This window comes from Frieseomelitta varia, unplaced genomic scaffold, assembly GCF_011392965.1.
Source record: "Frieseomelitta varia isolate USP_RPSP 00005682 unplaced genomic scaffold, Fvar_1.2 scaffold_164, whole genome shotgun sequence".
Taxonomy (NCBI): Eukaryota; Metazoa; Arthropoda; class Insecta; order Hymenoptera; family Apidae; genus Frieseomelitta; species Frieseomelitta varia.
In genome coordinates, this window is record NW_025109350.1 from 310,122 (window position 1) to 332,513 (window position 22,392).

Sequence of the window (22,392 nt, forward strand, 5' to 3'; positions counted from 1 at the left end):
ATATATATTATATTAAAGTATATATTAAAGTAACTAGCGTTACTAAATATATATTACATATATATTATATTAAAGTAACTAACGTTAATAAATTTACTTTCTGTAAATTCCACTGTCATAATTCACCACATATATATTATATTAAAGTATATATTAAAGTAACTAGCGTTACTAAATATATATTACATATATATTATATTAAAGTAACTAGCGTTAATAAATTTACTTTCTGTAAATTCCACTGTGTTATAATTCACCACATATATATTACATTAAAGTATATACTAAAGTAACTAGCGTTAATAAATATATATTATATTAAAGTAACTAGCGTAAATAAATTTACTTTCTGTAAATTCCATTGTGTCATAATTCACCACTATATATATATTACATATTTACTATATTTATATTACACTATATATAATCAGTCAGAGAAATCTAGGTCCCTTTAAACAGTTGATTGAAATGTGAAATTTATTTCACAATAGACTGTACGCAACCAGTTGCAGAAATCTGGCTCCCCTCAGAAACAATTGATGAAATTCTCAGCTAATTAAGCATCTGAAATAAGAAAGCAAAGGTGGTTCCTAACTAATTAATTCATTAAAAGTTTGCGAGTTTCAGTTGAATTAATACGATCACGACGAATAACTTTTCGTCAGTGGAAGCGTGCAGTCGTTGCAGTGCCAATTAATTTGATTCGAGTGGCCGAGCGTGGTGATGACTTTCGCGCAATTGCATAGATTCGCTACCTCCTATGAAAACGTCACGTCGGGGAAAACTCGCGCGCAGTTTGAAAATAACTCGACAATCGTCCAGCAGCTCGTAAAAATCTTCCTCGAAGTTGCGAAGCGAAGACACGTCCGGCGTTATGTGCTATTTCATTCTCGATCTCGGTACGATCACCCCGGCTCTTTGTCCGATCGTTTAGGGACGTTAACGAGCGATCAGTGTCCCTGACTTTTATTCCCCGAATAACATCCGTTTGGGATCAGGAGAGGCGCGGCTGAGGGCGAAGGGAAACGCGTCGAAAGCTCGTCTGGCCGCGAAAGAGCGAAATGTTTATGCAAGAGTTGGCGAGGAAGGAGAGACAGAGAGAGAGAGAGAGAGAGAGAGAGAGAGAGAGAGAGAGAGACTCGGATGCAGGCGAGCGAGGGTTCGGCAATCTCTCGCGCTTGCGAACAATGTCGTCCGGTTCAACGACACGTGGCACACTGGCGCCGGTAAACCGTCCAGACGACACGATGTTCTTTCTAACTTGGTCATTCTTCATTTTCTTTCGCGTTCCGTTTGGCCATTAGCGCGCTCATTAGCAAGCGTCTCGCGAGACGGTTCACATCACCGACGCGACTAATTGTCCCGACGTGAATGTCGCGGGGTCCATCGATTGACTCGTTAAGGACAGAGATCGTGGTTTCGAATGAGTAGTAAAATACACATACGTGCACGTATAGCACGATCGCGATTTTTTTTTTTTTTTTATGGTATTTTAGGATAATTATTATGAATTTGGTCATCAAGAAATAAAATTTTTAAATTTAATATTTTAATATTTTATACTTTATGGTTGAATTAATTTGTATAATTTATTTAATAATAATTATTTATCTCGACTTTATTATTTTAAGAAATTTAATATATATAATTATGATTACTTTTTCTTTAATTTTAATATAATAAATTGGAGAATAATTTTTTTTAATTTCAGTTTAAATTATTATTCTAATGGATTAATTATTATAATAATTTTAATTTTTAGAGTTATTATTTTAATAAGCAATTAGGCTATCGATAGTATAAGCAATTAGGCCAGACCGGTGTTCTCAGTAATACATTGCTGATCAAAAGTTTGAGCTTGAGAAAGCTTGCGTTAATTCAGAATATTTTTGTTAAGTATTTTTGCTTTTAAATTTATTACGCGATAATTCCAGGATATTTGAAAGGAAAAGAAGATAAAATAAATAAAATAACCTGAAATTGAATCGTTGGTAGGAAGTTGACAAATCTAGAACCATGCTCCAACTTTACAGAAACATTTAGTGGTGATTTTACAACTCTGTTGGGATTGCCACTTGAAAATATAAATAAATTGATAATAGTAATGAAATAGTAAAAATTGTATTCAAAAACAAATTCTCAATTTTTGACGAGAAGCACGTAGCACGTATTACAAATTGCCTACAAATGTTTACGTGTTTTATTTAAATTTTTCTAGTAGTCTACAGACACTAGTTGTATTTGGATATCATGTGAAAAATGTCTTAAATTAATATTTCTTTCTTAACGTACAATAATGGTTTTAAACTCTTTACCAACAATGTACACGTCTTTTAGCGCAATATTTTTGGTACAATCTTTTACATATATTTTACATTTATTTTTATCAACAACGAAAGAAATCGATACGTAAAAAGGACACGTAGAATATAAAATGTACATAGAGCCAAAAAAATGTGACAGAACGTCCACAGTCTAGTAAATCTAAAACCACTAAATGAATTCAGCTGTACTACTACAACCTGTAGTAATCGAATCTTGATATTTTCTTAAACTTACACAGTTTGTCGTCGTGATACTCTCGATCGTACGAAATATGTACACATATTGGTGAACTATTTGATCACACGTGGCATTGAGTCAAGGTTTCCATCTGCCCTACAGATCGTGCAGATGAAGCAAAGACGAAGTCACGTAGACGAAAGAATGCCTTCTGATTGGTTACGTTCTGAGAACGTTGGTCTACCGTTTATCGTTATTTTGTCGGTGAAGAGCATCTATCAGTGTCCAGCGATGAGAACTACTCGACCTTCCCTATATAATTTACGTGATCGACAACGCGTGTCCCTGGCTCGTATATATGCTACAACCATATATACGAGTCTATCGCTCACCCCATATCCTGTATCCTATGTCGGGATATCGGATTATCACGCGGTAAGCGTTTTTCTGCGGCTCTGCGTTGCCGCCACCCAAGTCCTTTTACAATCGTTTTCTCATCGTCTGTACCGTTTCGACTTCGTTGCCCGCCGGCTACTCCCCGTATCTCGTTTCTCGTGAATTTAACGTAGTTTCTTTGCGCCACGGAGAAGCTTTTGCTACCGGAACTTGGACGATTTCAATCGTTTTACTGCCGCAACTCGATCGCCTACGCTTCGAGCGTTCGTTTTGTCGATTAGCTGTGAAAATTAATTCACGACCGAGATTTTTAGTTAGCAAATTTTTATTTACGTTCCCTTGAGAATTGTGAATTCTCTTCGTACTCACCTTTCAACTACGTTTGCAACAGACTGTCGTATGTTTTTAATTGACTACATTATTAGGAAACTGAAGATTTTCCTTAAAGAAAAGTTTCTTCATTTTTTTCTAATTATTATTACAAGTATCATTCTTAATCAGTCATTCTTGTCACTCTCAAAAAGTACTTTTCTTGATAAACAATAAGTCCTTCAAAACACGAGTCTACTTTCGTCAAGAAATTATAAAAATTCTAAACCAAGACAATATTTCATTATTATTGAAGTCAGTAATTTTCAGACACCTGTAGCCTGACATTGATGTTCAATAAATCGTCTCCGTACGCGAGTCAAGGATCATTTGGTGGTAAAAGTGGTTTCTGAAATGAAAGCAGCAATAAAAAGGGTTGATTTTTATGGGTCGTTTAAGTGAAACGTGGTTTCACGGATGGTCGTCAAGGTCGTGCGAAGAAAGGTCGAGTGTGTCTGTAAAGAAAAGTATTCGATTTCTTGGCCGACCACATATGTGTTTCTCGCGGCCGTAGCGGAGAGCCCTTCATCCTTTCACGCGATAAGTTTCACAATGACGAGAACTGCTTCCGGAAAGTTGCTTTCCCTTCGACGAAAGCCAACCGACGTTCCCCCGAGCGTTCCTCGAAATTGAGTTGCTTATTCTTCAGGTTCTACCAACGATAAGGTAATAAATAATTTTCGCAATTTTCAGATGATTCTTCATCTACGTGTCATCGAAATTTCAGTTTAACTCTCATTTTTGAATTATCTTACGGATATCAATTTTTATAAATAGGCCAAATGATATCAATGAACACAAACAGTCCAGGATTTTAATTTTAATTTTCCAGAATCAAAATATTTGACTTTACCATACAGCACGTGAAAAGTATAGTTCGAATGAAATTAAAATTATAGCAATAATATGAAGTTAAAATATAAATATATATAAATATATATATATATATTAAAATATATATAATATATATATAACTTTAATTATATTTAATGTATATATATTAAGAAAAGTTGTTGAACGTGAACTCGAAGATTTCTTCAATGAACAAATCCTAGAAACATTTCAAGATTCTGGGAGGTATATTAATATATCAAAATTATGTTCATAAACTATTCGCTAGTAATCTATAGTAGTATTTAATCCTGTATAAACGACATCAGAATTTCCAAGCTTATTAAATCGTCAATATCAATACATACAGCTTTATTAGTCTTGGTTCGAGGAACGAATAATAGAGACATTGTATGGGTCAGAGCCAATCACATCGGTCAGTTTAGCCGCTTTTTATGATACGATAGAATGCGAATAACACGATTATATCAGCGATCAACATTGCAGCAAGTATAATTCGGGCGTATGTGATTCTATACAAGTATACGTGCATTGTGATGTACATATTTTGCAATTATTTGCAAACATCTTTTAATTTCGCTCCTACGATATTAAAGAGGCGAGCGAATTGTCTATTTTTATTTTATACACTACAAATAACATGTTCAGTTAATACATTATCAAATCGATAACGTAACGGACGAAAGAACATGCTAACTTAAATGATACAAGAATACATTCGAGCATTGAATAATTTTTAGAAAACATTTTTGAAACTTGGTTCGAAGTAAATATTAAATATTGCCCGTGAACCACGATTTACTTAATCGAAATCACTATCTCACTTCTGAGAAATTCGTTAACCACCAAACACTCGCATAACGTGGTCGTAGTCATAGTTAGAACGGAAACACGGCACCCACCCCGTATTAACCAGAAGCTTATATTATTGTCCGCGTATTCACCTTTGTCCCCCCTGTTGGCGAACAGCATAATCGGCGTGGACGTTGTCCTAGACTCGCTGAATCCCCTTTTCCACCGGTTGGAATCGTGCCTGTGTATCGTTATGCAATTGTACAATGCACACGGTGTTGGCTATGGCCGCCCACGCGTCGACATTTAGTAAGCGCGTTTAATCTCCACGGGACATGACGTAAAGTCCCTTTGTTCCGCGATACTAAGCGAGTGGGACGTCAAAATTTCTCCATCTTATTGTTCGGTTGTAGCCTGCTTTAAGCCGTACGAGTTCCACTTGACGACGTCCAGTGGCCAAGTCCACGTGTTTCGTTAATCACATTGGCTGAAATTTTTGGGAAATATTATAGAGCCGTTTGATTTTTCAAATTTTAAATTTTAGAACGTAGTAAACAGATCTGCCTATGCAAAATTTTACGTTTTATAAAGAAACACGGACAAATATGCGAGAGGCAAAGTGGAAATAATAGAGGGTGAAATAAATTTTTGTAATGGGGGGGGGGGGGATGAAATAGGCCTCACTCCTTTGTAGGTAAAGTAAATCCTTTCTGCCTAAACAATATTTTAGGCTGAGAAAATATTCTAATCTTTATAATATTCTAAACTTTACAACAATATTCTAATCTTTATAATATTCTAAACTTTACAATAATATTCCAACCTTTATAACATTCTAAACTTTACAATAATATTTTAATCTTTATAACATTCTAAACTTTACAATAATATTCTAACATTTATAACATTCTAAACTTTACATTAATTTTAATTCGATTCGATAGATACATAATAGGATAAGAATTCTCATTAGAAATGAAATTTGAAAGCGAAAGGTGAATGTTAAAAAACCTTTTTACACCAGTTATAATATATAATATAACCTCCACGAAATCTTTACCAAAATTCAATGAGATTTGAGAGACGAAACGTAAATCTTTGACTTCACGACTTCGTCGATAGACTTTGCTTTAGCGACCTGACATAACTCATCCTCGAAATAATATTTGGACAGACCTCGAAATAATCCTGGTAAAAAACATTTGTGAATCCAATTGACGAATGCATAACAACTTATCTTGTTGTGATAATCTTTTCTTTTTCTTTTTTAATTAATCTCGCGCTTAAAATTAATTAACGCGATTTGCGACGAGAGTGAGAATCGCGGGTCAACCGATAACCTGCTCGATTTTTTCGACATTTCGTCGTGAAACTGTTGTTTCCGCGAGACAACTAAAAAAGGAATTCGTGTCAGTAGATAAGGGACACTCGTTCGAACGAACTAAAAATGACGATGATTTATTTTAAAGAATTTCTAGAGAGTGAGACACGATTAGAGACAATTCGATTAAAAAGAATGGGACTCGATCATTCGATTATTCATCAACAATGACATTGAAAGACATTAAAAAATAAATTGTTTCAAAATTAAATAATAATGATGTATATCAATGAAAAATTATTGCAATAATCTGAGCATTTAAGCTAACGAGCTATAAAAGCTACATATTATACTAGATGTCTGATAAATGACTCGTTTTAATTGAATAAACGTATGGTAGTAATTTTTGCTCCTTGTATACAATTTATTTAATTAGTTCAAATTACGAACTAATTAAAACTAAGGAATAAAACTAACGACACGAAAATTACTTTATAAAAAATCTGTATTAATTTGCATTTCATGAACGAAATTATCCTAAGCTGTTGAGATTGCGACTTGCGTTATAAACTTATCTGTAATTATTTTATAATCAGATACACATGTACGAGAGTCTTTAAGCCAGCCAGTCATTAACGAGGCTTAGTATGAAAGACCCGAGGTGAGTACTTGATGTTAGAAAGCTGAGTCGTTATTACTACGCTTCTATATACCTCGTTTAGAGATCCGATCCTAGAGATGATTTTCTATTTGCAGTTAGTTTTCCAATCTGTAAGATTTCTCGCAATTCAGCACAGGAATTGAAGTGCATAAGATATCTCAACATCAAAGGATTTAGATTGTTTTCAAATTATCGAAATAATAGTCTGCAATAATCCAATACTTTTGTTTAATTTTTAAACCATAATACGAAAATGCGAGATGTTTCCTCGGGTCAGATAGATATTAAAAAATTCCGAATATCTCAGATCGTTCAACAATTTAATATTCTTCGATGAATCCTTAATACAAATAGAAGTCGATCGTAATTGTTTCGTTTGAGGTAAACATTAAAGAATCTCGGAATTGATTCAGAATTGAATCAGAATTCAGGCAGCTAAGCGAGATGCAAATGAGATAATAAAAGGAGAATGCCAATTATTTCAGATCGCTCGATCTTCGACGATCTAATTCTAACACACGCGCACAAATGAAACAAACGCCGAAGAATCTCGATTCAAGCGAGACAAGTATCGAAGAATCTCGGTAATCCGATACGTCGATAAATTTCTACATGAATTTATCGTCCGATTAATTAGCAGGATTCGAAAAACCTCTCGACCAATGGAATCTCTTAATTTCCATGCAAAACGCGACCGACGATTCCAATTCCAAATCGATTTATCGATCTAAAGTTTCAACCTGATTGAACCATCGATGAAATATTCTTTACGACAAAAGGAAAAAGAAAAAAAAAAACAGGGAAAATGGAAACGCAGCATTAGTGGTTTTTCATGTTCGATAATCATCCAGTTCCTTTGTGTTCAGTGATCCGCTTACGCGCAATGCATTTAAAATATTTTTACAATGATAATTCTACGGAAAATCCACAGTAAGATGTAAAAGTATCGCAGTTGGAATGTAAGGAAAAAGGAAACTCAACGTCTATTGATTTTGTTAAACGTTACCTGAAGTGAAATTATTATATTTTTATTATCTTATATCAATTTCTATAAAGGTGTGAATTTTTTTTGAATATTTTAAATATTTTAGTTTTATTTATTCTATTACTTGTTATTTATTATTATTTATTTTATTCTCTTTGACTAATTTCATTAAATATACTCTTTGGACGGTTGCTAGATTTTCAGTTTTGTTCTAAATTTTACCAATATAATATAATATAATATAATATAATACAATATAATACAATACAATACAATATAATATAATATAATACAATATAATACAATATAATATAATATAATACAATACAATACAATACAATATAATATAATATAGTTTTATTATAATATATATAATTTTTACCATTTTCATAATTATAATACAAGTTTTCAAATATTTTCACGAGTCTGTGTATCTGATAACACAGATAACATTTCTCTCTTTATTAAAGGAAATAACTTTTTATTAAAATCATTAAAATATATCAACGTCTAAGAAAAACTTTTGTCTTTCGCTGTACGTTCTCTGTGCCACTTTTCCAACCATTGAACGACTAATCAACTTGACGTCTAATCAGTGTCATGAAATTTCGCCTTCCCTTCCGTTTGATCGACACAGTTATCTGGAAATCAGGAAATCAACCTAATGATCTTGCGCAACGTAGATCGTTTGTGCGTAGATCTGACTTCTACGCGGAATTAATGAATCGGCTACAGATCGAACGAGAGGATTTTTTTACGATCGTTTGTTCCTTCTTATTTCTTCGTGTTTAATGAACATCGAACGTTTGTCGTTCATGAAATTCGTCGAACGGATGTACATAATTCAATTTATTGTTTGATATGAAGAAAAGTATGTGCAATAAATAAATAAAATTTATGTTGCTGTAAACGATAATGAATGCACTAGTATATTATTAAAAAATTAATCCAAACTCACTATTGTATACAATCGAAATCCACAATAATATTTTGAATAGCATAATGTCCGAATATTAATAAGTGTCACTGTACATCACCTTTCTGCGGTCGTCTATGGGATGAGTCGTTGCGTTAGTCACCTGAGGTTAGGGTATTGCCATTAGATGATTCTTGGAAATCAATTTAATTTGGTCGCATTGATGGCAAATCAATTTCGACCGTCGAACTTAACTTTTTTAATATGAGATTAAAATTTTATTCTGTTCATAAACCTCGAGGATAATTTCGAAAATTTTATTTAATTACCAATGTAAATTTCTATTTCTTTTCTTCTGTGATATGAAATTAATTGCAATACGACACGACGCTGTAATTATGAGAATTAGTGCGTTTCGATATTTCAATAGATTTGATTGTTAATTTTCGCTTTGAGCTAACGTATTCTTTTAATTCTTATTTCTATTTTCTGACACTTGTGAAATTTCTCAATGCTGAACTTGAATTTCTCAATACTCGTTTTTAGGACGCACATGAGTTTGTTGTTGGTCTCGGAAGGAAGTTTCGACTTTGTTTCGTTTGCGGCTTTCTTAACAGATTAAAATCTGTTTGGAATACTGACTGACAATGAGATCAGTCACTGTTGACGCACTGAGAGATGAGTGGCGTTTAATCGAGAGCAAAAGTTCACAGTTGACGCAGCAGTGAATATTGAAACCCGTTTATAACGATTTTTTGCGTAATTTCTGAATTTTTTTCTGGACATCGGGTGAATAGAGCACGCAGATGACGTGGAATCGAGACTTTATCGAGAATCATATTAAATTGTGTCATCTCGAGCGCAAAATTCTTGTTCGTTAGCTTGATTTTCTCGATGATCGGTTTCAATTTTCTGTATTGAATTTAATTTAATTTTTTTGAACTTATGGGAAACGTTGGAAAATTACAAGACATAGTCTACTGTCTATCTGATTCATTTGTTTTTCTCAATGATAGACAAAGAATCAACGATCAGATCGTATCGGAAAGATTCTTTAACTATTGAACAGATCACTTTGTAGTTTGAATACCATAAAGATAATTCACACTGAAACACATTTAAAGATAAAGTACATTTGAAAGCAACATTTCTGTGTATGCTATTAATTAAAATTCTTCGAACGTTGGATAAATCTTTTTTTTTTTCAGTTTGAACGTCATAAAAATAATTTACACTTGAATGCTACAAAAATGAAAACAGAATAAGACAGGTTTGAATGGTACGAGAGCAAAGTATATTTTTGTGTAATGTATCCCGTGAGTAAAGAAAAGAAATGTACTATAAAAGAAATAATTGGTCGTCGAGAATCAGTCAAATACAAAACGCTCGGTTTGGCGATTTTCTAAATCGGTTTCGCAAAAGAAAGCACGATCAGGATAAATTCGGCGACTCAGCAACGCGTTGTGTTACAAAGGACAGTGGAGTGAATTGATTGGTTCGATGCATCGAATGTTTATTTATAGTATATTTCGTTTATACGTGCGTGCCTAACCACTCGAGTCTTTCGAGTGTCGACGAAATGAAGTCAGAAACCGAGTATTAATACTTTGATGTCAATGAATGTAGTATGATGTCAATATTATTCGAAAAATATAAACTTCCACGATCTTGAAAGAGTGAGAAACATCCGCCGAACAATATTCTAAATCACTTTTCAATTAGAAATAAAAAAAAAAATACTAACAATGTTGTATTAATAAACTTGAGGAAAATAAAAAAATTCCAATGTTAATTCCTATTTTCAGTTATACTATAACAACTTTCGTAGTTTCTCGAATTTTGAATTTAGCTGAATTTCATCGCAGATGTAAAATACAAAATAAAATCGCTAGCTATTAAATTCGCTGTTTAATAGAAATCACCTTGAATTTTTAATTTAATTTAACAGTGAATTACTGTAATCATTCATAATCTAACAATACTATTCACGAGGTTAAACTTTCTTTGAGCCACCATTGTACGTTTCGTACAATAGGAGCTCCCAGTTTTCCAAAAATCTTCGATCAACGATATCTGATTCGTCGCCGCAGCGTTCGTTTCGATAGGGAGCTCGTGGCGCTCGAGAGATAAACGAACATAACGAACGTTCTGCATGGCGTTAGACCATGACAGTCGTCTTATCGAGTCCGATTTAACATTAAGATATCGCGGTACAAATTTAAACGAGAATTTCGCGCGATAACCCCGCGCTTCTTCGCCTTAGTATTAAAGTTAATCGTTGGAATATTTTTTCTTTATTTTTCTTTTTCTTTTTTTTTCTTTTTTTTTTAGCGTTCTTTTTTTTTAGCAATCGTCATTACGCAATCGAGCTGCTTAGAATCAATTAATCGACCTTCTTAACGCGCGATGAAAAATCGAAATTCTTTCCGGACGTCTCATCAGCCTTGACCACCGAGACGCGTACGCGTATGCTTCTGGGCTGCAAAATCACGTTTATTAATCACGTTATTAACGTTAACATCGTCGTCAGAAGGATGAGGAATTTTATCGTTGTTTCGAGAATGTTAAATGATTGCTCTGCCCCTTCTCTTTCCTCATATTTCAATTGGCAAGTGTATAATGTGTAATGTTTATTAACTCTGTAGTTTCTAGGAATTTAGCAATTAACGTGGATTTTCAAACATTTTGCAAACCATTGTTTCTACTTTAAATGTTTTATTTGATTTATTTCATATGGACGTTCTATGTTTTTCTTTCTTCTTTTTTTCTTTTTTTTATCCTTCAAACCACATAGTCACCGACAATTGGTAACACTTATCCATTAGAATGAATATTATGTCTGTTTGCTCTTCTTGTTAAACATAATTTCAATTCAGAGTCTTTATTAGAATTTAGATTGAATTCCACGTAAATATTTTAATTATGCTTCAAATGCTTGGCACGATTATTGAATCACTTTCATGCATACTTAAAATATCGTATTTCTCTGTTACAGTGATTTCAAAATCGGAGAGATCATCAAAGAGTCGAAACGGTTCGAAGAAAACTAAATCGTTTTCTCAGAAACCCGACTTGGAGTACGTCCAGTTGATGAAGATCAGTGAAAATCAGTACGAGGATCCACGTAAGTTCATAAGATACAACCTGTTTCTTCGGTAATCGATCATGTCAAATCTCCACTTGATTTTTCAACGATCGTAACTTAAAGTGATTAGATAAGTGATCAGATAATAATCTAACAGAAAGATAGAGAACGAGGATCGATAAACGATAAAAAGAACTGTAACTTCCTTTTACATTAATTTTTTATTAAACATTCACTCGTAATTATTCGCAAGGTTTGAAATTAGTTAAACTGGCTGTAAATAATTATAAATACATAACCACTACAAATATTAAATAATAATTTATTAAATAATAAATTATCACATTGTATAATAAATACTATTGGTCCCACCGAATATGTTTCATTCATATAAAATTCATTCGTATAATGAATCATGGCTGTTCAAATAGATACTTCCGCGATGTCTGAAATTTTTTTTTTATCTTACATTAAATATCTCGTAGTTTTTTGTTAATTTGTTTCAAAATTGATCAACACAGTCATATAGTATAAACGAAGTTTTAAAACTTTTTCCACGCGTGTCTAGTAAGTTCATAAAAAAATTCTAGCACACGAGACGCACATACACATACACTCGAAGAAAGAAATATAATAATTTGAAAGAAACATAATATTTAACTGTAAAGAAGAAATATAATAATTTTCATAATATAACAATTGTTTCAACGTTTTCATCAGGTAGTCGAACGATAGGAAACGCGCTCGTCTCAAACGTAGGAGTGAATTTCCTCTAAACGGTGATAGGATCCAAACGCGGAAGTTTTTGTTCGACGAAATTATGCAATGCTTTCTGCGGATCGCGTGCGGGACACCGTTACGATGATTGTCAATAAATAAATGCCATTTACCATTCCGGCATTCACTTGCGCCACTCGCCGCGCTGAGTAACTGCGAAGCGTCAGTTCGACGATGATGATACTTAGCGTTGCAACTCGAGCCAGTTAGCAGATCGTATTTCTCAGGTGAATCAGGGAAATTATAATCGTCCAGCGTGCCGTTTAAACTTGGTCGACGACGGTGTTAAACGTATTAAGAATGACTGGTTTCAAGAGAAATCATTAAGAGGAACGTCTCGTTTATGCAATTGGTTTTTTTTTTTAGGTGACAATTATGTAATTGGAGTTTCGTCCTACAATTCATTTTACAACTTTGCCAGCAGAATTATTTGACAATTATTGAGTCTCAATTTCTAAATTAAGCTTTCAATTAGGATTAAAAAAAATATTTTGTTTGAGAAATCGATTGATGGTGATTTCGTAGATTGAAGCATAACTTGCTGCACGATTCTTTTCTCATCGTTTTGTTGAACTTTGAGTGTTAAAGTGAAATGACAAAAATTCGAAAGGTCCTAATGTTCGAAGAAATTTTAAAAGAAAACTTCACCAAGATTGTGATGAATCTAGTCATCGAAAAAGAAAATTTTCAACGTTTTTAGAGACGTCCGAATTTGGGCAATTTTCGAGAATAAAGGTACCTTTACTTCTCCACGATCAATTTTTACGATCTTGCGATAGTTTAAGGTATCGACAATTTTTCATCTTTACTGGTTCAGTTATGTATGCTGTTCGCTATAGAAAAATATTAAAAAATATACGAATATATTATTATAGTAATCGTTGCAATAATTAATAAATTAATAAATTAATAAATTAATAGATAAATAATGATAGATAATTATAGATATAATAATAATAATAATAATATAATAATAGAAATACTTATAGATAATAGATAATTAATAAATTAATAGATAAATATTAATAATATTTATATTAATTAATATAATATAATATAATTAATAATTAATATAATATAATATAACATAATATAATTAATAATTAATAGATAAAATAAAATCTTTCGTTCAGGTTCCATTTTTTTTTTTTTTTTTTTAACTCCAAGTTTTCGTGTAAAAATACGAATCTGCGCGAACACGAATTCTCTATCGATTTGCAAGCGAGCATTTCGAAATTTCCGTTATTTATGAAAAGAAATGCCACCCTCCATGCCAGAGTGGCGTCTTACAGTTGATTTACACTTCGGAGAATCAGCGATCGCTGTTCGACACGAAACGATACGCGTCCTTTATAAATATCTTTGGTTCTGTCCGCGTCGTCTGCTTTTTATCTTCGCTGGTGCATGAGCCGCCTCGTCTCGCACAATCGAGGGCCTAACGAGGCGAACGTGATGCTGATAAAGGTGGTGTACACGGCCACGCTTCGGGGATCACGCGTGCACGTTCCATCATCGGAACGCATCGCACTCTAATTGCGCTAATTTGAATCGGCCTGCTCTGTCACGCGTCTCGCGTGCCATCGCCGCAGAGGAGAAATGCGATCAATGATCCGATCAGACTGTCTCGATGACCCCGATGATATCTGAACGATAGTATGTATAAGTTTGTTCATTGTTCGAAGCGGACGAACGTTTCCTCATTGTTGTACACGTACGCTGGTCTCCGCAAAACTATTCGGACATTCGTACATTTCGACTCAACAATTTTTTGTACATTTCGCAGTTGCAGATTTGCAACGCTGTGTATTTAAGGGTCAAATTGTGGAAAAAAAAAAAAATTGTAGTCCATATAGACGCACCTCGAAGCGTAAAGTCTCTGCTCTCTTTTCAACTCGACAACTTTTTAAATCTCGAAGCTAATGTAAAATGTTACAAATTTGCAACATTCAAGGACATGTATTCAAGGGTTAAACAGTAAGAAAAACTCGCTGTACGATTTTTTCTTGCCATTTTATTAAACATCGAGTGTTGGTTAAACGACAGAAATTTAAGAATTTCTAACGTTTTTAGGTCAAATCCGTAAAACATCTAGGATTTTTAGGATTTTCATTTTTTTATTCAGATAAAACCAACAGACATCGATACTTACTATTTTTTCCGTCCTGGAAACTTTTGTTTCAAAGTTTCATCAGTATCAACAGTTTTCATTTAAATGTTCCAGAGGGTTGATTTAAATAGAACGCTATTGTACGTTTGCCAACGGTTCTCTGCAATTTGGACGATTGTTAGCGACCTTGCACATATTTTCAAAGACTGTCAATTTATTACTATTAATTCGAAAACTACATTGCTGTCCTGTAATTTATAATATCCAGACTTAACCTACTTGGCCCAGAGAGAATGTTTGCGAATATTTGAGAATAAGCAATTCAGATATCCAAGGATGTTCAGCAATAATTTGAGATCGAAATTATTTTCGAAGGTAAACAATTGTATGAAAATTAATCACGAAGTATGAAACAAAGGTATATAAGACTCTGTCTGTATCCATAAACAAAAAATTGTTTAATACATAGAATTATTTAGTACATACAGAATTCAATAACGTTCCAAATCAAATTTTTTTTGTGACAAATCGAAGTCATTACTTAATTCTAAACGTAACATTTTTAGTCACGTAATCATGGAAGATTTCACTTTTACAATCAAATAATTAACGCATTGTCATTGAACTTTAATTTTAATCTCAATTTAAGAATCAATGCGATCGTTCTAATTTTAATAATTGTGCAACGTAACAATATAGTAAAACTACAATTTTAGTAATAGTATAAATTAAACTACAATTCTAATATATAATTCAATAAAGTACGAAATTCATTATATATCATATTTAACTTTCATTTCAACATCAATTTCAGTCCGTCAATTGATAATCTTTAATCCAGAAAATAAAAATCAACAATTCTTCTAATTTCAATATTTAATTTCAATAATTGGGAAAAATATTGCATATAGTATAGTTACATAAATATTAAAATATTAAAGTGCATTAATGTTATAAATGTTAAAGCACATTGGAATATAATAATATATATAAAGTATATATATATATATAGTATAATATATATAAAGTATATAAAGTATAATAATATATATATAGGGTGTTTCGTAACTTGTGAGATTCACTTCAGGAGCTAATTGTATACCTAAAAAATAATGAAAAAAAAAATATATATATATATGGTATAATATATATATATCGTAAAATAAATTGTACAACGTTATAAATCGAAAGCATGTTGTAACATAACTCCGTCTACAAGCCTGTCGATATACATACAATAACAACTCACGAAAAGTATTCTGACGCCTGTGTTACGTTTGTTTGATTACAGCGGACAAATATTCAACAGCGAAGCGACACCACAGCGGTCACTTCCGACATGCCACAGCTGAGGTATGGGATCCTCATCCCCAGTACGAGTTCACCGCCTTTGGAAGACGGTTTCGTTTACGTTTGGCTCACGACACCAGTTTCGTATCACCGAATATCACGGTAAGATATTCCCCACCTATTCACCATCAACTCCCATCAATTTACAGCGAGTTATTTCACACGAGTTATCAACAAATTCAATTTCTTCGCCTCGATCCGGACGCTTCGGACATACACTTTTATTGCCCGCTAATCCTGTTACGATTATCAGAAAAATGATCTCGTCTCGCGTGTTATTACCATGCTAATGCACGCGATATCATCGTGCCGAACAACTTTCCTTCCGTGAAACGCGATGAACGACGCGTTAAAAGTCTTCTCGAGTGCAATGTCGTCGTCCAATTATTTGTCGATGGTATTAGATATCTGGCTGATTACAGATTACAGGGACTTATTCCCTTCGGACGTTGTTTAACTTCTATTTAAAGCATCAACGAAAGACTTTGACGAGTTTAAAGGGAATTGACGAAGAATTAAATTTTCGAGAATTGACAGACAATTTTTGGAGCAAGTGAATTTGAGCAAAGTTTTTTTTTGAAAATTTGAATCGAGGTTTAACTCTCCAAAAGAAAATGTAACAACATTAATATTATAGTGTTACTCGAATAGCTTTTCAATCGGAATGAAATCGGAAAGATATATTTTTGATAATGCGTTTTAACAGTATTTAAAGAAATTTGTAAACTTTTATTTTCGCAAGTTTGTTTATTTTTAAATGTGTATCTACTTGAATGACTATGGCGTTGCTTCTTCCCCCGTGTGTAAAATTTTAGCACTCATTCTGAATTTTCACTCAAAGTACAATCGCTTTTGCAAAATTCTTTTATTTTCGTATCATTTATTAATTGTGTTATCAATTTTTTAAGTGTATTATAACTTTTTTTTTTTTCCTTTTCACTGTTTACGTAGATTACTCACATGACTGAGGATACCAGCAAAAGGGAATATCCACGCCATGAACTCGGATGTTTCTACAGTGGAACAGTAGACGGTGATCCATACTCTGCTGTTACTGTCAGTCTTTGCCACGGAATGGTGAGTCAGAGTATTATCTTAATCCCTCTTTATTTGTTACAATCAGAATTATTTCGAGCGTTTTATTAGACTATCCCGGATTATGCGAGTCTCGTATCTTGTACTTGAAAAATCTAATTAAAAATTATGTACACTATCACACGATGTTTCTAAACATTAATTAATTTAAATAGTAGTAACAACATTTACAATTTCTATGTTATCTAATAATATGAATGGTTACCAGAAATTCTGATATTCTTTTTCAATCTGGCTTCCTTTGTACAAATTTTTGTTTCTTCAACGTAATGCGTTGTACTGCAAACTTAATGAATATTGCAAATCTCAAGAATAATTCGCCCTTCACTTGAGAACAATCACTCGTCAAAGATTAATTCTAGAACTTGTGCGAAAAGTTTGAACAATCTGAAATCGCCATCGAGGCGATCTAAACATTCTAAGTACACACCCATCGTCTAAGAATACTCTTTTGCATCCCGGTTTGAAGTCATCGTCCAAGTGACCTCTCTAGGGACGTAGATTCCTCTTGTTAGAAATCGCAACATCAGAAGTCAACTGAATTGCGAAAATACCGAGAGCATTTCACATTGCACAAAGACAAGCGTTTCAAATTGTTTTATGTAGAATAGGTACACTTCAGTCCCTTGAGTTTTGTCGGTATACGTCTTCTATCTTCTAGTTCTATCATCATTAATTACGCTTTCTGGCAGAAAGGAAGGTTAGATAATTTGTAATTAGATATTACTAAATATACTAAATATCACCAAATGTCACCAAATTTAAATTAACATCATGGCAAAATTAAAAATATCCAATTCTGGTGAAGGTAGATATCTTTAATTTTTTCTGAAATTAAATTTTATAACACAATGTTTTCTATTTTTTTTAAAAAATAAAAAATATTTAATTCCGGTAATTTTACTAAAGTCAAACGTTACCAATTTTCATTCATTCTCCATTTTTCTAAATTTCTGTCCCAACGATAGAACTTACCACAACACTGCGTAGAATCGTTTCAGTTTACGACGGCGACGTTTCGCAACAAAATCACGCCGATGAAAATACATGTATCAGAACGACAGGCGCCATTCGACTTGAACGATAGCGTAATTAAATGGTAAATCGTTTCGAATTCAGAGTGACCGCAGCGAGAAGTTTGTTATCTGGGCACCGATTATCCGGACTATCGATCGTATGAACGTCGATCGTTGTCTCGCTGGCTATCGATTATTATCCAACCGTGTAATCGCACGTTCTTGCGGCTAGAAAAAGGTTTCTGACTGATATTAACGATTTATCGAGTTCACTTGTCTGGATAATTGATAGCAGAGTGTAGATCGCGCGGTGAGGCTGATTTAGTGGACCGAATTTCGAAGGTTAGATCGTCGATTATCGACAGGGAGACGGATGCAATTAATTTCCTCTTCTGTTTCTGCGTGGAAAACTCCGATTGTCGACTTGTTGAGTTTATTGAAATATTCCTCTGATTAATTGCTTTCGGTTCACCTGGTCCAAAAGCTTTCCCTTTTTTTTTTTTAAATTAACAAAGTACAGAAATAGTACACGTTTATAATTAAGTTATTTCCCCTTTTTTCTTTGTATAGGAAGCTCTGATTGTTGTCTGACGACTAAATCTTTCCAAAACGTTTCTCCCTTATCGACTTGTACTAATAATAATAGAAATTCACGTATACATTTTCGATTGCATTTCTAAATACCTACGTTTCCTGTTTTTCGATCAGTTTACATTATTGAATTTTAATTTCTAATATCGTGATTACGAAAGGGGATTTTCCTAATACTTTTTGTTACTTTCCTTCTTCTAATTCTTATCTATTAGATCTTTTTAATTAGAATATAATATTCGGATTTTATTTGACTTCTTATTAGAATATTTTATTAGACTTCTTACTAGAATATTTAGACTCAATATATGTATATTAGGAGTCATAAGTAATATCGTTTTCTTCAAATTTATTAAACATTGCTATCTAGTGACAATAATTTAATTTATCATAACCATAAGTAATATCGTTTTTCTTTAAATTTACTAAACATTGCTATCTAGTGACAATAATTTAATTCATCGTAACGTAACCCATATTCTAGTTAAATATATATCGACATTTAGTGTGCTTATTGTTAAATTATATTACAAACTAAAACTGTTGTTAACTTTTTTAAATAAAATGAAATTTCGTAAAAATGAAGAAACATTATGATACACGTAACGATCGCGATCAAGTCTAAAAATGCACGGAAAACGGCACGTGCACGTTTATGGTGATTCACGTGTGCTTTCATGACCGCATTCTAGATGTGTATTTCATAGCCGAAACGTTGCATTGGGTCAGACACGGTCCAGTTTTGGACATTTGCCATGGTAACGCTAGAACGAGTTTCCGGATTATCTTGGCAAACGCGTGGCCAAGTGGCGCCGCCGAGTTTCAGCGGTGAATCTTGTCACGTGAATCTTGGCCATTTCCTCCTGGTGTCAAATTGTCTTTCGGCAGACCGAGGACAGATATATTTCTTTGGTCGGTTTGGAATTTGAGCGGGTCCTCGTTCGAAACGTTCGAAATATCTCTGAAAAATCTTGGACGGATAGACTCGTATCGACGGGATTGAATAGTTCGCTAGTCGGTCGCTATTGTAGAATTCGCCTCACTCTGCTAAGTTTAAGTTTTAGCTCTGTTGGCTATTTATACGGAGAACGATGATACATTTCTATAATAACGTCACTTCTATTTTACAGCGATCGATAGGGTAAATCATCAGCTGTTATCGTAATATTCTACAAGATTATTACAATTATCGCGTCAGCGCAAATATTCCGAATGTACAAACATCTTTCAAGTTCGTTCTTCGCGATTGACAAGTGAAATGTAAAGTAGAGGATTTGAAAAACGAAATTTCTTGTATTTGGTGGTACAAGCGTTATAAAGTACTTAACGAGTCGGCGTAAATTTGCTTTTATATGTTAGCAGGATTCTCTGTTAATTCCGCGAATACGAAATTCACGAATGTTGAATAATTTGAAAAGACTATGTTTTCACAGTTAGTCGATATTCGTTACAATTGGATGTAATACAGAGAATAAAAATGAACATCCTTTATTAATTCCTTCGTTGTTTCATAAAAATTAAAATTTGCACTCGAAATATTTCAAATATCAAAATATATTTTCTAATATTTCTAAAAAAATTCGTAGTAAGAATACAAAATTATGTTGAAAATAAATATACATTGAAATAAATTATATTGAAAATAATTTTATTATCGATAAGAACGATAGATTTCACAGTTCTTCATGCAATAGTCTTTTTTTTTTTTCGTGATAAACGATACTTGAATTGGAACTTTTGTAGAAAAATGAGACATGCGAAATAGTGAATGACAAAGTCTCATAAATATTTAAAAAATTCGAATTTTGTTTTATACAGAAAAACGTAAGAATGTTCGAATGTTAGTAAATGTCTGACAATATCGCGAGTCGCACTACTTACTACTTACGATTAAGAATATTACAGCTGACAGACACGTGAACTTGAAATCCAAATGAATCAAAAATATTGAATAGCTGAACCGCGGATTTTTATGCACTTAAAGTTCCAAAATTTCAACTTACCAACTTGCAAAAATCTCTGACAAAAATTCGCAGAATGCGTGAAATAACGAAACTGGAGCAAGTAACATAATAAATATAATATAATATATAATATAATAAATATAATGTAATATATAATATTTTACAGCGGAAGCAAACTTTCGTTCATAAAAATATAAAATTCTTCAAACATTTAGTATATACGTAACTGCATGAGGACCTTTCGCGAGAAAGTCATATTTCATTTTACGTCGAACGATACGTATAACCAATATTAATTTCCAGCTAATCAGCTTCGTAAATCCAATCCGTACAACCACGCGAATCCAATTATGTGTATTCGTTTTGCGAAATTTGACCCTGGCCACGGCAGAAATTCCACTCCGACGTCTGCGGAACTTGATCGATCGTAACGCTCTTTTCTCGGGTGACGCCACTCGCGTCGAACGAATTTTGCACGAGAACCAGACACACGAAAACGCAGATTCGCGACAAAACGCGAAAATCACGACGTTTGATTGCACGTCGATGCTTGACGGATGCAGTTCCGCGAACGTTGGCTCGTAACGGTGATTTCATCTGTAGAAGAAAAATAATAAACGCGAGATTCGCACATCTCGTTCTAAGATTTACCAGATTTACGAATTCCTTTTAAATTCTCCACGACTGGCGTGCTTGACGTTTTCGAAAATACGAAATTTTTCTGTTTTCGCGTGACACGTGACCACGCTCTGGTCAATATTGAACGCGTAGGCGGGAATGATTGGCGACGATTATGCGAAGATCGTTATGGAACGATGATCTGTCGAATGAGAGATTGATATTTTTCAGTGGCCCTTGAGTTTTTAATTCTCTTTCCTTGAGTATTATTATTATTTTCTTCTTTCTTTTTTTTGAAAATTTAGAATTTCAGAATAGCGAGTTTCTAATTCTCACTCTCTAGGTATTATTTCTTTTTCTTTTTTTTTTAATTCTAATTATTTTGAATCTAACATTCAATGTAAAACTTTTTTTTTTGGGATTGGTAATTTAACACCCAAGAAATAAAATTTTGCTAGAATTCAGAATGATTTCTCGAATTTATCCAATCCTAATACTTATAACGATGGTCTGTCGAATGAGAGGCTGATATTTTTCAGTGGACCTCGAGTTTTTAATTCCCTTTTCTTGAGTATCATTATTATTATTTTTTTTGGAGAATTTAGAATTTCAGAGTAGCGAGTTTCTAATTCTCACTCGCTAGGTATTATTTCTTTTTCTTTTTTTTTCAATTCTAATTATTTTGAATCTAACATTCAATGTAAAACTTTTTTTTTGGGATTGGTAATTTAACACCCAAGAAATAAAATTTTGCTAGAATCCAGAATGATTTCTCGAATTTATCCAATCCTAATACTTATAACGATGGTCTGTCGAATGAGAGGCTGATATTTTTCAGTGGACCTCGAGTTTTTAATTCCCTTTTCTTGAGTATCATTATTATTATTTTTTTTGGAGAATTTAGAATTTCAGAGTAGCGAGTTTCTAATTCTCACTCTCTAGGTATTATTTCTTTTTCTTTTTTTTTTAATTCTAATTATTTTGAATCTAACATT

At 33.1% G+C, this 22,392-nt stretch overlaps 1 protein-coding gene across 7 annotated transcripts in view; it reads left to right on the plus strand.

Annotated features, from left to right (window-relative positions):
• LOC122538462 (A disintegrin and metalloproteinase with thrombospondin motifs gon-1-like) overlaps positions 1 to 22,392 on the plus strand; it is a 188,403-nt gene that overhangs the window by 48,439 nt on the left and 117,572 nt on the right. For all 7 annotated transcript variants that reach the window (XR_006308856.1, XM_043672551.1, XM_043672547.1 and 4 more), the window contains exons 3-5: positions 11,790 to 11,918; positions 16,055 to 16,215; positions 17,065 to 17,190. Coding sequence is in view for 6 of the 7 variants with exons in the window: in XM_043672551.1 (XP_043528486.1) it covers positions 11,790 to 11,918; positions 16,055 to 16,215; positions 17,065 to 17,190 (416 nt within the window). In the remaining variant the exon portion in view is untranslated. The remainder of the gene's footprint in view (positions 1 to 11,789; positions 11,919 to 16,054; positions 16,216 to 17,064; positions 17,191 to 22,392) is intronic.